Source organism: Dreissena polymorpha, chromosome 1 (genome assembly GCF_020536995.1).
Source record: "Dreissena polymorpha isolate Duluth1 chromosome 1, UMN_Dpol_1.0, whole genome shotgun sequence".
Taxonomy (NCBI): Eukaryota; Metazoa; Mollusca; class Bivalvia; order Myida; family Dreissenidae; genus Dreissena; species Dreissena polymorpha.
Genome location: NC_068355.1, coordinates 104,124,577 through 104,141,532, shown reverse-complemented (window position 1 = coordinate 104,141,532; position 16,956 = coordinate 104,124,577). Strand labels below are relative to the sequence as shown.

The 16,956-nt window shown below is 35.0% G+C and overlaps 1 protein-coding gene across 6 annotated transcripts in view; it reads right to left on the bottom strand.

Moving 5' to 3' along the window:
* The window catches only part of LOC127865162 (uncharacterized), a 120,717-nt gene that overhangs the window by 83,612 nt on the left and 20,149 nt on the right, over nt 1-16,956 (bottom strand). For all 6 annotated transcript variants that reach the window (XR_008042511.1, XM_052405078.1, XM_052405077.1 and 3 more), the window contains 7 exons: nt 15,483-15,559; nt 13,122-13,189; nt 11,941-12,148; nt 11,356-11,435; nt 10,746-10,895; nt 10,230-10,332; nt 8,568-8,701 (listed from right to left, as the gene is read on the bottom strand). Coding sequence is in view for 5 of the 6 variants with exons in the window: in XM_052405078.1 (XP_052261038.1) it covers nt 8,568-8,701; nt 10,230-10,332; nt 10,746-10,895; nt 11,356-11,435; nt 11,941-12,148; nt 13,122-13,189; nt 15,483-15,559 (820 nt within the window). In the remaining variant the exon portion in view is untranslated. The remainder of the gene's footprint in view (nt 1-8,567; nt 8,702-10,229; nt 10,333-10,745; nt 10,896-11,355; nt 11,436-11,940; nt 12,149-13,121; nt 13,190-15,482; nt 15,560-16,956) is intronic.

Here is a 16,956-nt window from a genome sequence, read left to right as displayed (position 1 = left end):
ATGCTAAATTCTTACAAGTTTGGAAAGAATTGGATGAAAAATTTGGACTTTATTGCATAAACACCATTTTCTCAATTCAAGGGGAGGTAATTCTGTACTTAATGGACCAATAATGCTCATTTTTTGTAGGGTTCGTGTCCTCATTGATATAAAGACACTGTGCAAATTTGGAAAGTTCAACGAGCTCCTGCGGCCATGTTTTTTGACGAATCAAATTTCTTTGAACAACTTTTTCAGGGCAGCCTTCAAAGGTCATCCCTGTGAAATTTTTCGAAAATCTGATGAGCGGTTTCTGACAAGAAGATTTTTTAAGGTTTTTACCATATATGGTCATGGCGGCCATCTTGGTTATGTGATCAAATTTTTTTAACAATTCTTTTGTCCCATGACCTAGGGATGCTCCACATGAAATTTAGTTGAAATTGGCTCAATGGTTTAGTAGAAGAAGATGTTTACAAATTGTTTACAGACAGACAGACGGACGGACGCCGGTCGGTGAGTGATCACAATAGCTCACCCCGAGCTATCGCTCAGGTGAGCTAAAAATGGGACATTTCAGAATCTAAAATACGATTTTTTTTAAAGGAAACGCTTAATTTTGGGGAACAAGCAGACTTTTTTTAACTTAAAAGAGCACATCGAATTAAGTCATGTGACCCAAACAAATGTACAATACTAGTAAAATTCGTGAAATACAAGGACTGTGAACAAATCTTAAACCGGGCAAATACACTACTTCAGAAAAATCGTGCATTCTCTGTTCAACAGAATTATAGTGAAATAATACTTCAGAAAATTCGTGCATTCTCTGTTCCACAGGATTATAGTGAAATAATCGGTCAACAAAGAAAACACCTTGGAGAACGCATGATGTCCGAACGGTCGAAAGGTAACTACGCAGTCATTCGTTACGACAAATTGATAATCAATGACACGGTATACAAATACAGCGACTCAACACAATCAATTATAACTGTCAGTAAACGGAGATCAGAGTTTTGACCACGTGCATTTCCACATGATCTTCCAAATGACAAACCCACCAACAACATTAACTCAGAGCACGGATTGGTTACCAACCACGTGATTGATGACGTAGAAGCACGACGCGTAACACCGAACAGAAAGCGACCAATCGCTCACAACACGGACCTAGGCGAAGATGACATATTTTCTGATGATTCTGTCATGGACTAGGAAGACGGCCGAGGTCATACACATGTTATAAATAGCAATGAAAACCAGTTTAATTTTAGTTTTGTTAGTTGGAATATTGCTGGTTTAAGTAAACATGTAGATGCTAGATAATGCAGAATTTAAATCATTTTAAGGTCATTTCATATAGTTCATTTAAGTGAAGCATGGGGTAAAAGTATCGGGGAATTTAATACAATTTTGGACTCGTATATGCTTCGATCATGTAAGAAATTTAAGTTTAAATAGTATTCGAAATAGTGGCGGGGTGTGTGTTTTTGTCAAAAGCCATTTAATGAAACAAATATTTTTGTTTGTTTATGCATAGACATATGTAATATATGTTCGTCCAGTAAAGCATAGACAGTTCTGTGATCGTTAATTTTCGAGAACACTGACTCTTTGTAATTTTACTACTGACGTTTGCTTCTTAAATGGAAATTTGCGCCGAAGTGTTCTCGAAAACCAGAGCAACACACAAAACGCGTGATATACCGATCGAAAGCTATATGCATGCCATATTGCCTGCACTAGGTCGTATGAAAGTCAGAGGATGATCAGCAAAGGTATTGGAAAAAAACCTACCTTGCGCGGCTGTTTGGTGTCATAAAATGACTAATGACGTTGACTTTTGTGGTCACGTGACAGTTTTGTTCATTCGTAGTGCGAAGTCATGTCACAGTCTCCGAGGAAGAGAGACGAACAACCGAAATGGTGGGACGAAAATTGTAACTTTCTTAAAATGCAGAAATATAAGTATTTACGGAAATCTAAGGGAATACAAAAATCGCAGAAACACATTTAAAATTTACTGCAATAACAAAATGCGGGAATTCCAAACAGAAAACAGAAGGGAACTTATTAATAATCGCAATAACCCAAATTATTTGTGGACAAAAATTAAACAAGCAAAACAAAAAATATGCACTGATATAAGTATAAGTCCAAAAGATTGGCGAAATTATTTCTCTGATTTACTATATGATACGCACCACCCATTTTATAAGACAATATAGCTGTAGATCCTGCTCCTAATACAATATCCCTTATTTCACCAATCATTTTATCAGAATTCGAAGATGCCATTAGAAAACTGAAAAAAGGCAAAAGCTGTGGTATAGACGGCATCCCATCAGAATATTATAAAAATACTTTTGACATTTTAGCACCATATCTTGTTAAGATTTTTAACAACATTTTTGAAACCAAAGAATTCCTGAATTCATGGGGGAAAAGTATTATCTGTCCTATTCACAAATCAGGACCAACACATATGCCAGAAAACAATCGTGGAATATCACTTACAAATACAATGTATAAAATCTTCACGGGTGTCATTAATAAACGATTGTACGAATGGGCAGAAACCAACAATAAAATTGATGAATCACAGTCAGGTTTTCGTACTGGTTACTCAGCTATCGATAATATATTCCGTCTACAAGCTATAGCTAAAAAATATCTGTTAAAAAATGGTGGTAGATTTTATTGTTTATACATTGACTTCCGCAAAACCTTCGCTAAAATCAATCATCATGTACTCTTCCAGTCCCTACAAAGAAAAGGCATACATGGATTTTTTTTTAATGTTTTACTTAATATGTATACATCGCTGTATAGTTTAAAATACGAAAATCCAAACCGACGGACACTCTTTGTTTTCGCATGTTAACATAACAGAATTTTTTAAATGCAATATTGGAACCAGGCAAGGTGATAAAACCAGTCCAACGATTTTTACATTATTTATCGATGAATTATCTACGATGTTACGAGAGAAATGTGGAAATGGAATATTCATTACTAATGAAATCCACGACATTATATGTCTAATGTTCGCCGATGATGTAGCTAGCTGTGCCGAAACAGCAATTAAATTACAACAGCAATTAAGCGTTATTGACGAATTTTGTGCTTTAACTGGAATGGAAATTAATCTACAAAAAACAGAAATAATTGTATTACGGAACGGTGGACTTTTAAGACATTACGAACATTGGAGTTTCCAGTGCACGCAAATAAATACTACATCTATTTATAAATACATGGGATTAATGTTTACACCAAAATTATCTTGGAGCGCTACACATTAAAAACTAAGTGCACAAGCACAAAAAGCAATTTTTTCTATTTACAACTATAAAAAATCATTTGGGTATTTCCCGACTAAAGAATCATTTATATTGTTTGATAGTATGATCAAACCAATTCTATGTTATGGATCTCAAATATGGGGTTACGAGTATATTGACTCAATTGAAGTTGTACATAACAAATTTTGTAAACGAATTTTGTATGTTAAAAAACCTACTAACACATGTCTTGTTCATGGTGAATGCGGACGTCTCCCATTATGTGTTACCTACTTTGTCAATTTTATAAAATATTGGTGTACGTTACTAATTATGCCTAATCATAGATACCCTAAACAAGAGGGCCATGATGGCCCTGTATCGCTCCACTGTTTTTTATGCGAAAAAAACTTGCAATGCGCATGGGTTAAAATGTACTCAAGCATGTGACTTTCTCTTTCTATCCCTCGTCCCACTGGGCGCTTAAAGTTGGAAGGGTGAGCATTTATATATGGAAAAAGTTACTACCATGTTAACTAAACAGACTAAAAAGCCTGGGAATTGTTGCACAGGTCCTTTGCTTATAACGTAGGTACATTTATCTCTCCAAAAGATATAATCGTTCTTCCTATTTCACATATTTTTAGATGCTGAAGATCAAATCTATGCATTTGATTTGAAACAGATTCACAAGACCCATACGAATCAAAATGCCTTAACCCTTTACCAAATGACACATTTTGGACATTCCCAATTTAAAAGAGGTTGCAGTCTACAATTAAATTGTAATGGAATCTGAAGGAAAATATCAGGTAGGGAAGAAATAATTGTGATAAAAGGAGAAATTGCTCATCTTGAGCAATTTCTCCTTTTATCACAATTATTTATAAAGTCGTCAGCTAGAAACCTTTAAAATCCTGTTAGTGTTTGGTAAAGGGTTAATAATCTCTGGTTCCTTCTTAAGAGCCTTTCACACATTTATAACAAATACAATAGTAGCATCTTTCTTTGTAAAGAATCATCTCAAAATATAACAAGCGCTGTTTGTAAAACATGCATGCCCCTCATATGGGCTGTCAGTTGTAGTGGCAGCCATTGTGTGAATACGTTATTTGGCACTGTGACCTTGACCTTTGACCTAGTGACCTAAAAATAAATAGGGGTCATCTGCGAGTCATGATCAATGTACCTATGAAGTTTCATGATCCTAGGAGTATTAGCTTTCTTGAGTTATCATCCGGAAACCATTTTACTGTGTAAAATCACCCTGACCTTGACCTTTGACCTAGTTACCTGAACGTCAAAAGGGGTCATCTGCGAGTCATGATCAATGTACCTATTTAGTTTCATGATCCTAGGTGTAAGCCTTCTTGAGTTATCATCCAGAAACCATTTTTCTAAGTTGAGTCACCGTGACCTTGACCTTTGACCTAGTGATCTGAAAATCAATAGGGGTCATCTGCGAGTCATGATCAATGTACCTATGAAGTTTCATGATCCTAGGCATAAGCATTCTTGAGTTATCATCCGGAAACCATTTTACTAGCTATTTCGAGTCACCGTGACCTTGACCTTTGACCTAGTGACCTGAAAATCAATAGGGGGTCATCTGCGAGTCATGAACAAATTTGGTAGAGGACTATTAGATATCAATACATACCAAATTTAGTAGCCCTGGGCTCTATAATTATGAACAAGAAGATTTTTAAAGTTTGCACAAAATAGGCCTTATTTAAGCATATGTTCATTTTTGTGACCCCCAGGGCAGGGTCAAATTTGTCCCCAGGGGCATAATTTGAACAAACTAAGTAGGGACCTATTAGATTTCACTACATACCGAATTTGGTAGAAATAGGCCCAATAGTTATGGACAAGAAGATTTTTAAAGTTTGCAAAAAATGGGCCCAATATAAGCATATGTTCAATTTTAGGACCCCTGGGGAACGGTCAAATTTGATCCCAGGGGCTTAATTTGAACAAACTTGGTAGAGGACTATTAGATGTCATTGCATACCAAATTTGGTAGCCCTATGCCATACGGTTATGGACAAGAAGATTTTTAAAGTTTGCACAAAACAGGCCTTATATAAGCAAATTTTCAATTTTTTGACCCCTCGGGGAAGGGTCAAATTTGACCCCTGGGGCATAATTTGAAGAAACTTGGTCGAGGACTATAAGATGTCACTACATACTTAATTTGGTAGCCCTAGGCCCAATGGTTATAGACAAGAAGATTTTTAAAGTTTTCACAAAATAGGCCTTATATAAGCAAATTTTCAACTTTTTGACCCCCCAGGGCAGGGTCAAATTTGACCCCAGGGGCATAATTTGAAGAAACTTGGTAGAGGACTATAAGATGTCACTACATACAAAATTTGTTGCCCTAGGCCCTATGGTTATGGACAAGAAGATTTCTAAAGTTTTCACAAAATAGGCCTTATATGAGCAAATTTTCAATTTTTTGACCCCCTGGGGCAGGGTCAAATTTGACCCCAGAGGCATAATTTGAAGAAACTCGGTAGAGGACTATAAGATGTCACTACATACCAAATTTGGTAGCCCTAGGCCCAATGGTTATGGACGAGAAGATTTTTAATGTTTGCACAAAACAGGCCTTATATAAGCAAATTTTCAATTTTTTGACCCCCAGGGGCAGGGTCAAATTTGACCCCAGGGGCATAATTTGAAGAAACTCGGTAGAGGACTATAAGATGTCACTACATACCAAATTTGGTAGCCCTAGGCTCAATGGTTATGGACAAGAAGATTTTTAAAGTTTTCACATAAATAGGCCTTATATAAGCAAATTTTCAATTTTTTGACCCCCTGGGGCAGGGTCAAATTTGACCCAAAGGGCATAATTTGAAGAAACTTGGTAGAGGATTATAAGATGTCACTACATACCAAATTTGGTAGCCCTAGGCCCAATGGTTATGGACAAGAAGATTTTTAAAGTTTTCACAAAATAGGCCTTATATAAGCAAATTTTCAATTAATTGCCCCCGGGGCAGGGTCAAATTTGACCCCAGGGGCATAATTTGAAGATACTTGGTAGAGGACTATAAGATGTCACTACATACCAAATTTGGTAGCCCTAGGCCCAATGGTTTTGGACGAGAAGATTTTTAAAGTTTTCACAAAATAGGCCTTTTATAAGCAAATTTTCAATTTTTGACCCCCCAGGGCAGGGTCAAATTTGACCCCAGGAGCATAATTTGAACAAATTTGGAAGAGGTTCACCCCAGGAACATTCCTGAGAAATTTCATGAGAATTGGACCAGTAGTTTAGGAGAAGAAGATGATTAAAGAAAAAGTTAACGCAAGGACGGACGCACGGACACACACACGACGGACACAGGACCATGACATAAGCCCCACTGGCCTCTGGCCAGTAGAGCTAACAATGTTATATAATGTTAAAAGGGCTTGATGACTCCGGAAGAAAATGTTGGGCTTCAAAAGTCAAAACAATGCTATTTCGTTATGGATATGGAAATGTATGGATAAGTAAAAAAATTGGTGATGTTAATTTATTCATACGTATTTCGCCAACGTATTATTGATTGTTATACTCAAAACTGGCAAAGTGATAAAAACAATTCTTCTCGCTGTCACCATTACATGTATTACAAAACAATGCTAAATACTGAAAGATATCTTACCTTAGAGAACATACCATATAAAAATAAAATTGCATTTTCTAAATTTAGATGTTCTAATCACAAATTAAATATTGAGATTGGTAGACAATCAAATATCCCATTTGATGATAGACTATGTTATTTTTGTCTGGATAACAATAACATACGTGTTATTGATTGTGAATTTCAAGCATTTTTCTATAAACACAGAGACATCTGTACCCAATATCTTTTTAATTGGTACCATGGGGGATGTTCAATATCTGATTTGTATTCATTAATGGGATCAAATACTGATGAAAGTATCCATAAAGTCGCAAGTTTTGTATACCATCTGTTAAACAACATCAATTCATAACTTTGTATTTATATGTATATTTACATGTGAAACAACATCAATTTGTATGTATTTATATATTTATCTAAAAATTTATAATTAAATATGGATAGAAATAGTTACAAGGCAACTATGTGATTGTATAAAATTTGTGTATATTGTGTATTTTTGGGCCGGTGGCCTGTATTTACTTCAATAAAATTGTTTGAGTTTGAGTCAAAGGCCAATTCACATGGCAGGCCTTTTTCTGTCTATTTTGGGAAAATGTACCAAGCAAAATTGGGTTTTTTCAAGCCGCAAAATCTTTCAAATTGGGAAGAATTTTCATCGACAAAAGCATTATTGGTGAAATTATTTTTCTTAATTTTTCTTATTAAATCTAATGTTTTCATACACAGGTATTGCCCTAAAATGCTAAGAAAAGTATTAAAATGTTTTTTCCATGCAACAGTCATTGTCCACTGCTAGCGTAAACCAATTTACAATAATTAATACGTACACATGATTATCACTTGTTGTATACCGGGTACATTACCTGATAATTCTGAATAATCCAGCATTCAATATTTGAAAGCAAATTCTGATCGAAAATGTGTCTTAAGAATTGCAAAAACACAACCGGCCACCATTTGTCTGAAGTGTCAACGTCACAAAAATTGTATTATGGAACACTCGATACGATGACGTTTTATGGGGTATTCCCATTAACACGCTAAAACACGGCACATGGTTATTTAAAACACAGTTCCTACCGGGAAACACATTTTTCGGCTTCAATCATTTCAGTCAAAAATTGTGATTTTTTTTGAGAATTGGAAAAAAAATGCATATTTGGCTTTGGGAACGGGTCCGACTATCGGACCCGTGAGATAGGCAGAAAAAGGCCTGCATGTGAAGTATCAAGCCAATCTGTCGTTAACGAGTAAGTGATCGGAAACAATTTTCACACTTTTGCGACAGTGACCTTGACATTTAACTTAGTTACCCCAATTTCAATGGGGTCATCTACTGTCCAAGGCAAATGTACAAGTGAAGTATAGAGCCAATCGGTCAATTTGTTGACAAGTTATTGATCGGAAATGATTTTCATACTTATTGTGACAATGACCTTGACCTTTGACCTAGTGACCCCAACTACATAGATACAAAAACAAGTTATTGCCAATAAAACAATGCATCAGTGTGTAAATAGCAGTAAAGGGTTGAGTGCACAAAAACTGAAGGTGCCTAACATTCGTGTAACAGATACGGTAGTATCAAACTTAGTCTCCTATAAAAGAACAAGCTTTATGAAATCTAATGATGACACAACTTTAATGCTACCTGACTCCTCTTGGCAACTTTGTAGAACTTGACAACTGTGTTGGCCGAGAAACTTGGCAGAATAACGTGGGTGAGGACCTTCCCTGTCATGTCCGTGGCCAGCAGCTGATTGGCTGTTACACTTGTGCTGCCATCTGTGAATTGAATATCAATATTCAAAAAGAGGTTTGATACATCATATTGGATGGAAACTCAAAGTGACTTATGCTGCTCTCAAATGTATAACAGGCCATTGTAAGGCTGTCAACCAAGTTTAAATTACAATATTTGAACGACTATAGTCATGTTTTTTAGCACAATAAAGTTTTGAGCACTTTTTCAAGGAAAATATATATATAAAACTTGGCAGTCCACATAAAAATATGGACTTCATGCTTTGGTACACCTGACTAGCTCTAACTTGATTGTAAGTCACATTAAGTTTATATTTGAACCTTATGGGGTTAAATACATTACTTATATGAAACATTCAATAACAGCATTCAGCTTTAGCTCAGCCATAGATATACTAAGGGCTTTCGAAACCTTTGAATAATAAATGTTTGAATTCCCTGGAATCTGATTTTGGATTTTTTGCTCACAGAATTTGAAAGGTTTGACATAATACATGTACAGAAGAACTTTCACAGGATATATAACTTTTCTTTTAGTATAGCTATTATTTTACTGCATCCACCTTAAGTTGAATGAAATATTAATCACATGTGTGGCAAAATTACAATTATTATTACAATTTGAGTTTGAGCTATGCCCAACATTTGAAAGACCCCTCTTCAAAGATTTTAAACCTCTTCATCAAATTTGGGGGAGTTTTTAAACTTCCATGAATGAAATTTTTAAAGGCAGTGAAAAGAAACTAGAAATGTGTCACAGACACTGATGTCCCCTCAATCCATATTTGGACACAGAATAATACAGTGGACAAAAAAACAAAGGGCCATTATTGTCACATAGTCGGTGGAACACAATTACGTACACAAGTCCATAAAGTTTTCAATGATAACTATTTATGTTGATTACAGGTAAGCTTTAACACCAACTCTCCCAATGTTTGTTTAATACCAGATAAAAGCCAGGCCTGACAGCCTCATGACAACAACAAGTTGTGTGTCCTCTTGTGTGCCCGGCTGTCTGTGTGTGGTACTGTCCAACTACTGAAGTGAATCTTAATTAATATTAAAACACTTGATAGTAACATGTGCATTTCTGACGCGACGTGTGCAAAATGTGTCAAAAAATTACAACGTAAATATGACGTATGCAACAGTCATTTAACAAATACAGATGGAATAAACTGATGTTTTGACGCTTATTAAGACTTACCAAAATATACAAGGTGTGATAAAAACCTGGAGTCTTACACTTATTGACATTTTATACCAGAGCAAGGAAATGATGGTCGCAAAACTTATCATCATTAACCACATTTTAGGAGTGACTGTCTTTCAAAGAATGTATACAAATGTGGGTTATTGCATGTCAATATTTGATTATTACAATTTATACAATGATGCCGCAAATATTTGTTATGTTACATTATTAATCCAATTCAAAATTGCTTTCTTTACAATCATCTGAAAATTTGACCTACGGATGGACAAGTGCGATGCCTAACCCCTACTGTTCGGTAGAGTACAAATAGAAATATTTGAAAATGTTTACTTATGAAGATCTGTGCGCGGACTGTTTCCAGCATTACAAACATATCAGACACAAATTCTGGGTGTTTATGTTTCATCATCAGATTTCCTGCCCAGCTGCCAGCCTATAAGTTCACGAAGAAACACACTCAAATAACCAATATACATCGACTATGGTCTAATTTTTAAATGCAAAATAAGTAAATTAAGATTACAAAAAAATATATATATATCTGTAGGCAATAAGGAAGATACTTTTATTCCTGCATTACAGCCAGCCTACATTAACTTGATAATCTTACACTATTTAATAATTACACGCATAAATTGTTTTACCTTAAGTACAGGTATTTGTGTTTTTTTCCAGCATATGTTTAAGAAGTAATATGAAGCGCTTCGAGTATATAAAATGTGATAAGATTCAGTTCAGTTAAAAAACAAACATTAAAATATTCATTGTAATTCACATTAATTTATACCATCGTGCCAGTTTTAGGATCACAAGATATATTTACATTGACATAAGAAATGTTATTACATTTCTGACATTGGTGTGAGCGATTCTCTGTATATAGTTAACACACTCTGCCAAGTATGGGTATTTGTCTTTGGGAAGGTCACAAGAGCTCAAGGTCACCATCATTGAGGTCAAGGTCACATTGGCCCCAATCTGCAGCTGGGGCGAGGTCTGAAATCAAGTGTGTAATTTACCTAACAGTGAAATTTCATTCATGTTGTGTAACAGAAAGCTTTGACTTGTTGTTTGTAATCATTTTACAAATGTATGTCAATGTTGGTGTTTGTTGGATATTATGCTAGGGAGATGTCTTCAATATCATTTAAAATTACCATCATTTTTTTGAAAATTTGGGAGCTCTAAAAAAAGCAGTAAAAAAATTAAAACAACAACAAACAGCATGCAAAAAAGAGGCCAACTGCCTTTGTTGCACACATTAATATACATGTAGTGATATTGTGTTCGTCATTATTCACATCCATACCCCAGCACTACCAGCTTTATTTGTATGTTCTGATGATTCATTTAAGTTGTCAATATTGTATTCTATTGGCAATACTTTTTTTTAAAGTCCTCAAACAATTAGTTTAATCTTAGTCCCCTCTGTATATTCTAGCAAACACATACTCACAGCAATCTGGTAAAGATCCTTTACGCCATGTAAGTCAATGAGTATATCATAATTCCAAGGACCAATATCTTTATAGACACCTACAGAACACACAGATATACAAATTTAACGATTGAGGCATAAGTTATATAAAGGTTTATAAAATAGAATTTACATATGAGCTGTTCTCTGTGAAAACAGGTGTTAATGCATGTGCTTACAGTGCAGTCCGCATAGGCTAATCAGGGACAACAATTTCCGCTTTTATGATATTTTTGTTTAAAGAAAGTCTCTTCTTAGCAAAAATCCATTTTAGGCGGAAAGTGTCGTTTCTAATTGATAGCCTGTGTGGATTGCACAGGGTTATATGGGATGAGAATTTACGCATAAGCATTTAACCCCCTTTTCACAGAGCACGGCCCATATTTAATTTTGCTTTCTTTTCGTTCTATTTGTCAAACTGTTAAGGATGTACAATATTCACATACACAAGAATGAACACAATTTAATGCTTAATTTTGTTTAATCTTTGCAAGGACACTCATTTAACAGCATCTACCAGTAGTTTCACTGATCATATTCACACAAAATTACAAAACTACCTACCAAATCCAGTACATCCAAGAACAAGCCTCATGTCTTTTTCCTTGTACTGATTTAGAAGGTCATACAGCTGGGTCAATGTAGTGGGTTTGAACCACTGGGCACTGTCCAGTACCAGGTGAAGGGGCCGCTCAGGTTTAGGTGTGGCAGGATTGCTACATTTGCCTGGACATGGCTTGCCAGTCTTTCTGCAGGTCTTGGTTTCCAGGTCCTGCAAGGCAAAGGTTATGTGTAAGTTGTTTGTCAAATGTCAGTTCCATGTAACATGTTTAAGGTGACAAAGTTAATAATAAGTTTAGAGTCTTATGTTGCATATAAGTTCAAGGTCACATGGAAGTTCAAGTAAAAATTTAATTCAATTGTGTAAGTTTTGAGATCAAAAATAGTTTCAAACCCAAATGAGATCCAAGGTGACATATTGCTTATAATTTAAACAAAACCCACTCTAATAAGTGTTTTAAATGCATAACACTTTATAAATAGATGATGTCCTAAATTACATTATAAGATACTAATATATTACTTGTTCATAGCAAACTTCGGTAAATGTAAGTACGAATATAAATCAGAATGGTTTATTGGCCTATAAAAAAACATTAATTTCATACATGATTTAATTCAATATTTAAAAAAAAATGTATTTTTCTAAATGCTGTGCTCTGGTTCAGGAGTTATATTTGTCATAAATATTAAGAATTAATTTCTGGCTAAGTGTTGGTTATTGTGGTAATATACATCAGTATGAGTTCCAGTGTTTATTAATTAAACCAAGAGGGGTGTAGCTCTAATGGTTTGATAACAGGAATCAGAAGGACAAATCATGGGTTATTAACCCAATAACCAACAATGAGCCATACATTATTTTGAATCTACCACAAACTTATTTTGTTCATTTATCAATCCATGTATTTTAATATATTATATACTCTTATAGTTTTCCACAAAAAAACACATTATACATGCATTCCTATGACATCAACCCACCAAAACAATGGCCTAACATATTTTGATTAGCTGTGCTGCATACTGCAGTAATGATTTACTGTTTGCTAGATGGAAAATTTAAGCACATGCATTTTACTCAATAATATCAGAACATTTCTTGAACAACTTTCCCAACATAAATTTCCGTCTACTTTGTAAAAATTATATATACACAAAATATATAAGGCAAAGTAACTTACTTCAATGTCAGTTGGTGAGCATTTTGAATCAGCAAAAGACTTCATAGCATCCAATATGGACCTGTAACCTAGTTACAGAGAGAAAGGGTATGGTAACCTATTTACAGAGAGAAAGGGTATGGTAAAGGGTATGGTAACCTTGAGATACATGTACCAGTTAACAAACATGACATCTTTAAACAATAATTTATTTAAGCATGGTTCAACACAGTCGGAAACAATGGTGCCACAGGACGGTGATTCACTTCTTACCCTTTCATAGTATAATGTACATGTTCCGTCAGTCCCCTGATAGTATTACTGAAGACATATTTGATGGTGAGTACTTGTATAAGTTACATGTACATAGACAGTTAAAATTTAGATTACAATAGGAAACGCAGCCATGACACAAAATTATATTTTCATCACTTTCACAATATATTTAATTGTAATGACAGTCCAGTACAAAGCAGTATCAGCATATAATTTCCCTACACACCATCTTTGATGCACAATCTTCATCAACACTATAGTAAATGAGTGGAAACAAGTAACAGTGATCCGATTACTTGCCCAAAAAAGAAAGGATAGACATAGTTATTGTCTGTACACCCAATACCAATAAATTTTAGATTGGGCAACTCAATTTCAAAGTTAGAAGTCTGAATGGGTAACTAGCTTCTTTTTTTAGCTTGAAAATATTTCATTCAATAAATCATTGAACAAAAATTGGCTGAAATGTATCAATTATACTATACATTTATATAGGCCAACGCAATCATTTAATTCAGGCTCACAACAGGTCATAATGCATTGTAAAATGGTTCCTGTCAATTAAAGGTTGTTGTTCTTTGATCTATCTATATATATATATTTTTTTAATATAAGATACTCGTGACTTGTATGTTGTTCTTTTCTCTTACCGTAATTCTTTGACTGGCAATTTAATTAATGAAGGTTCTTCCCCAGCCGGGCAACCACCTAAATATTTAGTTTCGATGACTGCAATACCAATATAAGTATGCATGTATGCTATCTAAACACAAAATTTCAGCACTTTACTGCAAAACAAGTCGAGATATTTAGTAAAAACATTTTTTCTATTTATAGTAACAGTAACCTTGATCTGATAATTGGCCCCAAACACAATAGCATGCTGCTATTAATTAATTCCCTCAAACTTAAATTTAAACAATTCATCCAAATGTAAGTTTTTGAAAGCTGTTTGTACATGTTAGCTACCTACACACATACATTTATCGAAAATATCTCTATCATAACTGATGTTATGTAAAAGAAACTATATATTTTTAGAACAGGGACCTTAGCCTATCCGGTCTTAAATGCAGGGTTTACATGCAGACTTACTATATCATCAGTTTCAGAAAGGTTGATCAATGCAAACTTAAGTTATTCATTAGCAAAAACACATTAAGCAAACATTTATACAAACAAAAAGGGGATTATTCCGCTAAATTGAAGGTCTGATTTATAGGCCTTCTTCAGTGGCCTCACATGATGATCCCAAAGACAATCTGTGAAGTTTCTATGGAAAGTCTGTACTAGTAACATAGAAATGTACTTGTTGCATGCAAACCTTAACAACTTTGTGTAAGTACAATAGCAGCATAGTCCAGCTAATAGCTGATCACATCTTCAGGTCTTGCTAAATGAATCTTTATAACGACCCTCAACACAAAGTTTAATAACAACAAGAGATTGCCAAGCAATATGGTCCCCTACCAGTGAAACTCCACCATTGTCAGTAAAAAAAATTATAATTATTTGTTGCCATAGCAACCAGAATTTTTGACGTAGGAACAAAATGAAATGACGTGCATAATATCCATATTGCCATCTATCCATGTTTCAAGTTTCATGAAAAAATATGAAGAACTTTAAAAGTTATCTCAGGATCCACCATTTTCAGCAATATTTCTAGTTTATTTGTTGCCATAGCAACCAGAATTCTTGAATTCTTGACATAGGAACAAAATGAAATGACGTGCATAATCTCCATATTGCCATCTGTTCATGTTTGAAGTTTCATGAAAAAATATTAAGAACTTAAAAAGTTATCGCAGGATCCAGAAAAGTGTGACGGACTGACTGACAGACAGACTGACAGACAGACGGAGTGTAAACCATAAGTCCTGTCCGGTAAGGGACAATAAATGTGGTAGATACAGATATATGGAGAAATATCCTGAAATTTAAAAGACCAAATAGGAGCATTATTATGCTAAATTGCAGGTCAGTGTTGTAGATTTTTGTCAATGACCTGGCACAAAGACCCTGAATACATGTGGTAAGTTTCGAATGAAGTGTAAACAGTGATATGGATTTGTTGCATATTTGTTCTTCTAACATCTACCCTACCTGTACACCTGCACAGAATTCCATCATAAGCGTCCTCAATCTCCTGTTTGCTGGGCTCTGTGTCATTCAGCAGCAGCCTGAGGTAAAAGGCAGGACATGTCTTTATATATTGCGATCCTACTACAAATCTGAAAGATGTAAGGTCAGTGAAGGATCATGAGAAAATGGTCAGGACTATAAAGTTTAACTGATGAATATGATGAATATGATGATGATGAATATGATAATGATGATGAATATTATGATGATGATGAATATGATGATGATGAGGAGGAGGAGAATGAGGAGGAGGAGAAGGATTATTATGATAATAATTATAATTATATTAACAACAAGGGACAAAATTGTCACAAAACCAGGTTTTCATTGTGAAAAAAAAATCTGATAAAGGGAGAAAACTCAAACTGAACTTTTGAAATGAACAAACAAAATTAACCCCCTTTGTAAGTTTGTTTTTAAAAAAAATCTATTTTTAGTCGTGGCGACCTTGACATTGGAGATATTAACGTGATTCTTTCGTGCGACACACCGTCCCACGATGGTGAACAAATGTGCCAAATGATTTTAAAATCTCACAATGAATGACATAGTTATGGCCAGGACAAGCTCATTTATGGCCATTTTTGACCTTTGAACTCAAAATGTGACCTTGACCTTGGAGATATCGAGGTAATTATTTTGCGCGACACACCGTCCAATGATGGTGAACAAATGTGCCAAATGATTTTAAAATCTGACAATGAACGACATAGTTATGGCCCGGACAAGCTTGTTCCGCCCGCCTGCCAGCCCGCCAGCCAGCCAGCCAGCCCGCCCGCATTCGCAAATCTAATAACCAGTTTTTTCCTTCGGAAAACCTGGTTAATAATGATCAATTAATTGCTACCATGTTTATGGTTAATGTTTCTTAATCATTCAATGCATCAATTAAAATTGTCACTATCTTGCCTGAAATACACCCCTCATGCCATTTTTGTAAGAGCCTATTAAAATTATAAGAAATTAATTCAAGCTTCATATAAAGTTTCATCTTGAAATCTCATATTATACAATCATACATTTGGGTCATGCTCTGCGAAAAGAGGGTTTAATCGGGGAAGACACTTTCTGCTTTTATTATTATTTCGTTTAAAGAAAGTCTCTTCTTAGCAGAAATCAAGTTTAGGCAGAAAGTGTAGTGACTGATTAGCCTGTGCCAACTGCAGAGGCCAATCTGGGACGACACTTTGCGCACATGCATTAAAGCCCCTTTTTACAGAGCATGACTCATTTTGTTTGTGACAGAGAAACAGACAAATGGGCAGACTGACTGATATCGACAATTCTAAATCCCTCCACGTGTGGCAGGGAAAGAAAACAAGTAAAGGCAAATAACTCTAATACTATGGAAACAATAAATATAGCCCTTGCTTACTTCACATCCACTCAGTGAGGTACACATACTTATTAAGTTGAAACCTCTTCCAGTTTTCCA